We start from the raw sequence: 7500 nt of genomic DNA, 5'->3' as shown, positions 1-7500 counted from the left end.
TCCCTCTTCCCAGAATCCTTTCGAGGCCCTGATGAAGCGGGCGGAGAACCACACCAACGCCCTCCTCCAGGACTCGTACGGCGACCTGGCCCCCGAGGCGGCCCCCGCCGTCCGCGAGCTCTTCACCGACGTCGGCCTCTTCGTCCTGGGCTCGGAGCTCAGCGTGGACGACACGGTCCACCGCTTCTTCGACGCCCTCTTCCCCCTCGTCTACGACCGCCTGGTCAACCCCGCGCTGACCTCCATCTCCCCCGGCTACGCCGAGTGCGTCCGTTCCGCGCGCCGCGAGCTAGCGCCCTTCGGCGGGGCCCCGGGGGTCCTCGCGGGGCAGCTCGCCCGCTCCGGGGTACCAGGACGCCTGCTCCTCCAGGCCCTCCACCTGGGCATCGAGGTCATCAACACCACGGACCACCTGGCGCTCAGCCGCGAGTGCCGACGCGGGCTCCTCAAGATGCAGTACTGCCCCCACTGCCAGGGGCTGACCCGGTCCAAGCCCTGCATGGGCTACTGCCTCAACGTGGTGCGCGGTTGCTTGGCGGCCATGGCGGAGGTGGACGCACCGTGGCGGGAGTACGTGAGGTCGCTGGAGGGGCTGTCGGCCAGGATGCAGGGGGGGGCGGGGGACCTGGAGAGGGTGCTGCTGGGGGCGCACACGCTGGTGCACGACGCCGTGGCGCACGCCCAGAAGAACGGGCCGAGGCTGTCTGCTCAGGTGAGGGGAAGGGGAGGGATGGGAGGGGGGGAGGGGAGGGGAGGGCCAAGGCTGTCTGCTCAGGTGAGGGGAAGGGGAGGGATGGGAGGGGGGGAGGGGAGGGCCGAGGCTCTCTGCTCAGGTGAGGGGAAGGGGAGGGATGGGAGGGGGGGAGGGGACGGCCGAGGCTCTCTGCTCAGAGGTGAGGCACACTGGGTAGCTCTTTGTGACTTTGTGGTTACGGTTCTGGGGCTGGTGGTTCGATGGGGGTGGAGGGGTGGAGGGGGGTGGAGGGATGGAGGGGTGGAGGGATGGAGGGATGAGAGGTGGAGGGGGCTGGATGACGGGTGGAGGGATGGAGGGGGGTGGAGGGATGGAGGGGTGGATGGATGAGAGGTGGAGGGGGGTGGATGATGGGTGGAGGGATGAGGGGTGGAGGGGGCTGGATGACGGGTGGAGGGATGGAGCGGTGGATGGATGGATGAATGAGTAAATGGATGGATGGTTGGGTAGATGCATAGATGGATAGGTGGATGCATGGATGGATGGATGGATGGATGGATGGTTGGATGGATGGTTAGATGGATGGATGGATGGACGGATGGACGGGTAGATGGATGGGTAGATGGATGGGTAAATGGTTAGATGGATGGGTAGATGGATAGATGGATGGATGGATGGGTAGATGGATGGATGGTTAAATGGATAGATGAATGGATAAATGGATGGATGGATGGGTAGATGGATGGATAGATGGATGGATGGGTAAATGTATGGATGGGTAGATGCATGGATGGATGGATAAATGGATGGATGGGTAGATAGGTAGATGGATAGATGGATGGGTCGATGGATGGATGGTTAAATGGATAGATCAATGGATAAATGGATGGATGGATGGGTAGATGCATTGATGGATGGATAAATGGTTGGATAGATGGGATGGGTCAAAGAGTTTCTTCTCTAGCTTCTTTTTCTCTAAAGTCTGACCCCATGCCAGACTCCCACCGCAGCGCAAACCACCAGGGTTGTAAACAGCCAGCATCAACGTCATGCACCACTCACTTTAAATCAGAGGAATACACACACAGAGAGGTCCAGAGAGACTGACACGAGAACAATAGAAGTAGAACCTCCAGGGAGAGAGAGAGAGAGAGAGAGAAGGAGAGAGAAAGAGAGAAGGAGAGAGGGAGAGAGGGAGAGAGGGGGAGAGAGAGAGAGAGAGAGAGAGAGAGAGAGAGAGGGAGAGAGGGAGAGAAGAGGAGGGAGAGAGGGAGCGGGAGGGAGGGAAGGAGAGAGAGAGAGAGAAGGAGGGAGAGGGAAAACATTCCAGCCCCGTCGAACGCATCCCTAAGCATAAGGTCCAGCTGTGAGAGCTCTCCGTCGAGCTCTCCGAGAGAGAGAGAGAGAGAGAGAGAGAGAGAGAGAGAGAGAGAGAGGAGGAATGCGCCGCAGACCAAACATAAGTGGCTTGAAATCGTACATACCGCAGAACAACAGCCTGGCCCGGGCCACTCCCAGAACACTCCCAGAATACCGCTGTGTGGGCAGCAGCGAGCCTTGGGCCGAGGGTGGCCAGCGCTGGCACTGAGGGAGGCCAAGGGGCGGCCACAGCTATTCCTGGGGACAGGGGGTCAGCGTTTTGGGTCTGTGGGGGACAGGGGTCAATTGTTGGGGTTTTGGGGGCTGTGGGTGGGACAGGGGTCAGTGTTTGGGGCTGTGGGGGTGGGTCAGGGGTCAATTGTTGGGGTTTTGGGGCTGTGGAGGGGACAGGAGGGTCAGCGTTTGGGGATGTGGGGTGGACAGGGGACAGGGGGGTCAGCGTTTGGGGATGTGGGGTGGACAGGGGACAGGGGGGTCAGCGTTTGGGGATGTGGGGTGGACAGGGGACAGGGGGGTCAGCGTTTGGGGCTGTGGGACAGGGGGGGCAGTGTTTTGGGGCTGTGGGATGGGGGTAGAGTGGGGGTCAGTGTTTTGGGGCTTTGGGGACTGTGGCGGGGACAGGGGGTCAGTGTTTGAGGCTGTGGGGGGGGGGGGCAGGGTTCAGGGGGTCAGCGTTTGGGGGTGTGGGGGGGACAGGGGGTCAGTGTTTGAGGCTGTGGTGGGGGACGGGGGTCAGTGTTTGGGGCCGTCGGGGGGGGGGACAGGGTTCAGGCGGTCAGCGTTTGGGGGTGTGGGGGGGACAGAGGTCAGTGTTTGGGGCTGTGGTGCGGCACAGGGGGTCAGCGTTTGGGGGTGTGGGGGGGACAGAGGTCAGCGTTTCGGGCTGTGGGACACAAGGGTCAATTGTTGGGTTTTTTGGGTCTGTGGGGGAGTCAGTGGGTCAGTGTTTGGGGTTGTGGTGGGGGAGTCAGGGGGTCAGTGTTTGGGGCTGTGGTGCGGCACAGGGGGTCAGCGTTTGGGGGTGTGGGGGGGACAGAGGTCAGCGTTTCGGGCTGTGGGACACAAGGGTCAATTGTTGGGTTTTTGGGGTCTGTGGGGGAGTCAGTGGGTCAGTGTTTGGGGTTGTGGTGGGGGACAGGGGGTCAGTGTTTGGGGTTGTGGTGGGGGACAGGGGGTCAGTGTTTGGGGTTGTGGTGGGGGACAGGGGGTCAGTGTTTGGGGTTGTGGTGGGGGACAGCGGGTCAGTGTTTGGGGTTGTGGTGGGGGACAGGGGGTCAGTGTTTGGGGTTGTGGTGGGGGACAGGGGGTCAGTGTTTGGGGCTCTGGGGGGGACGGGGGTCAATTGTTGGGGTTTTGGCTGTGTGGGGGTCAGGCGTCAGTGTTTTGGGGCTGTGGGAGGGGACAGGGGTCAGGGGTCAGCGTTTGGGGCTGTGGGACAGGGGGGACAGTGTTTGGGGCTGTGGAGGGGACAGGGGTCAGTGTTTGGGGGCTGTAGTGGGGGACGGGGGGGTCAGGGGTCAGTGTTTGGGTCTGTGGTGGGGACAGGGAGGGTGAGCGTTTGGGGCTGTGTGGGGGACAGGGGGGTTAGGGCTTGGGGCTGTGGGGGGGCGCAGTGAGGGGGACAGGGGTCAGTGTTTGGGGCTGTGGGACAGGGGGTCAGCGTTTGGGCTTTGGGGGGGGGACAGGGGGGGTCAGCGTTTGGGGCTGTGTGAGGGACATGGGGGGTCAGCGTTTGGGGGCTGTGGGACACGGGGACAGGGGGTCAGCATTTGGGGCTGTGAGACACAGGGACAGGGGTCAGTGTTTGGGGCTATGAGACACAGGGACAGGGGTCAGTGTTTGGTGCTGTGAGACACAGGGACAGGGGTCAGTGTTTGGGGCTATGAGACACAGGGACAGGGGTCAGTGTTTGGGGCTATGAGACACAGGGACAGGGGTCAGTGTTTGGGGCTGTGAGACACAGGGACAGGGGTCAGTGTTTGGGGCTATGAGACACAGGGACAGGGGTCAGTGTTTGGGGCTATGAGACACAGGGACAGGGGTCAGTGTTTGGGGCTGTGTGAGGGACATGGGGGGTCAGCGTTTGGGGGCTGTGGGACACGGGGACAGGGGGTCAGCATTTGGGGCTGTGAGACACAGGGACAGGGGTCAGTGTTTGGGGCTATGAGACACAGGGACAGGGGTCAGTGTTTGGTGCTGTGAGACACAGGGACAGGGGTCAGTGTTTGGGGCTATGAGACACAGGGACAGGGGTCAGTGTTTGGGGCTATGAGACACAGGGACAGGGGTCAGTGTTTGGGGCTGTGAGACACAGGGACAGGGGTCAGTGTTTGGGGCTATGAGACACAGGGACAGGGGTCAGTGTTTGGGGCTATGAGACACAGGGACAGGGGTCAGCATTTGGGGCTGTGAGACACGGGGACAGGGGGTCAGCATTTGGGGCTGTGAGACACAGGGACAGGGGTCAGTGTTTGGGGCTATGAGACACAGGGACAGGGGTCAGTGTTTGGGGCTATGAGACACAGGGACAGGGGTCAGTGTTTGGGGCTATGAGACACAGGGACAGGGGTCAGTGTTTGGGGCTATGAGACACAGGGACAGGGGTCAGTGTTTGGGGCTATGAGACACAGGGACAGGGGTCAGTGTTTGGGGCTATGAGACACAGGGACAGGGGTCAGTGTTTGGTGCTGTGAGACACAGGGACAGGGGTCAGCGTTTGGGGCTGTGGGGGACGAGGGGCGGGTCAATTGTTGTGGTTATGGCTGTGGAGTCAAGTCCTGAGGTGATTGTTTTGGCGCCGCGTGTGTGTTTACATTTGACTGGTCAGCGTCGGGCCTGGTTGTGGAGGGGAGGGGGGGCGGGGTGTGTACAGCGGGGGGCGAGGGGGGGGGGGGCAGGGTGGATACTGATGCAGTACGCCTGCTTCAGCTGTTCCCACCACACAGCCCTCAAGACCTTGGCTCGTGCAGCGCATACAGTACTGGAATGTGTGGTTTGATACCGTTTCCTGATCTGTTCCATGCATCGCAATGAGCCCCCCCCCCCCCCGATTTCTACCTCCACCAGCCTCCCTTCCCTCCCCTGGGGTGATAGTACTGGGGACTGTGGTTACGGTTCAGGGGGTGTCGGGATGGAGGGGTGTCGGGATGGGACGGTGGAGGGGTGGAGGGATGGGGGGTGATGGAATGGGGGGTGGGATGAGGGTGTGGAGGAATGAGGGGTGGAGGGATGGGGGGTGGAGGGATGGAGGAGTGGAGGGATGAGAATGAATGAATGAATGAATGAATGAATGAGGATGGGAGGATGAGGGGGTGGAGGGATGAGTGGTGGATGAGGTTACAGGGGAGATGATCGGACACACAGCAGCAGAATCATCCAATAGAATCATCCGCTGTACAGGTCCAATAAGCAGCACTGAAAATTCTGGCAAAAACAATCACATCCACCCACTTCACTACCACATCTATCCATTATCCAGAGAAAGTCCAGTTGCCTTCATGTAAAACTAAGCAACACTCCCATCTAGTGGAAAAACGCTACCACTGCACTCTCCACTCTGGAAGGACATCTCTCAAGCGAGAACCCGTCAGAAGAAATTGACCCAGGGTCAAAAAGGTGATGTCCTCAGCATTGATAAACAACGCCAAGCCGCGGGGGTGAAGGGGGGGGGGGGGTAATTATACGTCTAAGCAATCGGATAAAGGAGTAGCTCAGATAGTCCATTCCCCGCTCCACTGATCAACTCATCGATTTCCTGTTGGTCCTCTGGCTAGCCCTCACTGCTGGATTGGTAGCTAACCTACTGACAAACCTCCACCCCAGACACACTGTGTTCCCCCAGGAACAGATGGAATCAACCAGAACAATCAGTGGTTTTGTGATTTTGATCTGATATTGGTGTTTAGAAAATGTTTTTTTTATTTTTTTTGGGGGGGGGGTGGTTCTTTACCTTAGCCTGTAAGTGTTGAAAGAAAAGTACCACAGAAATAATAATAATAATAATAATAATAATAATAATAATCACTTTTTATTTGTATAGCACGTTTCCTGCAAACGTTGCAGCTCAAAGTGCTCTGAAATGATTAGATTAGATTAGATTCAACTGTATTGTCATTGCAGACTACCAAGTACCAGACAACGAAATGCAGTTTAGCATCTAACCAGAAGTGCAAAATAGTGATATAAAACATGATATAAAAACATGACAGTGATAGAGATAGGTACAGTATGGCATGGCTGGTAGTTTAGAGGTATATACAGTCACAAGCTACTAATCATATTATTGCTATGTCACGATACTGTCATGTCATTCTTACGTATTGACAGATGTCCCCACCTCTCCTCTTCCCCTCCTCTCCTCTCCTCCTCTCCTCTTCCCCTCCTCTCCTCCTCTCCTCCTCCCCTCCCCTCCCCTCCTCTCCTCTCCTCCTCCCCTCCTCCCTTCCTCCTCCCCTCTTCTCCTCCTTCCCTCCTCCTCCTCCTCCTCCTCCTCCTCCTCCTCTCCCCTCTCATCCCCTCCTCCTCTCCTCCTCCCCTCCTTCTCTCTCTCGTCCTGCAGGTGCATAAAGTGTGTGGCCACCCCAGAAGAGAGCCTGCACAGTCGGTCAGTGTCCAGCAGGGCGGCGGTAGAGAGTCCATCCCTCTCAAGGCAGCTATCAGAGAGACAGACTCCCTCTCTATCAGACGGACGTGAGTCGAGGACCAACCGCCTCAGATGACAGACATCGATGTCTGACCTGGGGAGTATTACATCAACGTCGCTAAAGGAAAATCCAGGCTTATTTTGATACGTTTCGTGAGATTTATCCCAAAATCCGGGTTTATTTTGATAAATCTCGGGAGACTTCTCAAAAGTAAGCCTGGGTTTTTCTTTAGCGATGTTGATGGAATACCCCCAGGCCTTTGTCCTTGAATTGTTACTTTGTTCATCTTCCTCTCTCTCCACCGCGGTGACCGCCGATGGCACTTGCTCTTTTCGAAGGTTTTACTTCTGACAAAGCAGATTCACTCACTGAGACAAATGTACTTATAGTAAGGTGCTTTGGGAAAAAGTGTCTGCTGAATGACTTAGATGAAATGAAATAGATGCCACAGAGTCTTGACCTCAAATATCCAATTCAATTCAGTTTAACTTTATTTCAGACACTTAGGTCCCTATCATACTGTATATACGTACAGTTATATCTCTTGAATTATTGAGAGTTTTCTAGATTTTATGTAATGCTTGTGGCACTTTTTATGATTGTATCGGCAGCTGTATTCCATATTTATGACAGCTGTGGTGATGTGCCTGTGTTAATAGTGTGTGTGTGTGTGTGTGTGTGTGTGTTAATAGTGTGTTAATAGTGTGTGTGTGTGTGTGTGTGTGTGTGTTAATAATGTGTGCCTGTGTTAATAGTGTGTGTGTGTTAATAGTGTGTGCCTGT

The 7500-nt window shown here is 56.8% G+C and overlaps 1 protein-coding gene across 1 annotated transcript in view; it reads left to right on the top strand.

Moving 5' to 3' along the window:
* The window catches only part of LOC308175178 (glypican-5-like), a gene marked incomplete at both ends in the record, with an annotated part of 7535 nt that extends 768 nt beyond the window's left edge, over positions 1-6767 (top strand). The window contains 2 exons of the mRNA XM_080550891.1: positions 14-712; positions 6633-6767. Coding sequence (XP_080407017.1) covers positions 14-712; positions 6633-6767 — 834 coding nt within the window. The remainder of the gene's footprint in view (positions 1-13; positions 713-6632) is intronic.
* Between the last annotated feature and the right edge of the window lie 733 nt (positions 6768-7500).

Source organism: Nansenia antarctica, assembly GCF_963989245.1.
Source record: "Nansenia antarctica genome assembly, contig: SCAFFOLD_786, whole genome shotgun sequence".
In the NCBI taxonomy this organism is placed as follows: domain Eukaryota; kingdom Metazoa; phylum Chordata; class Actinopteri; order Argentiniformes; family Microstomatidae; genus Nansenia; species Nansenia antarctica.
Note: the sequence above shows the minus strand (reverse complement) of the source record. Positions and strands in the feature narration are given on the sequence as shown.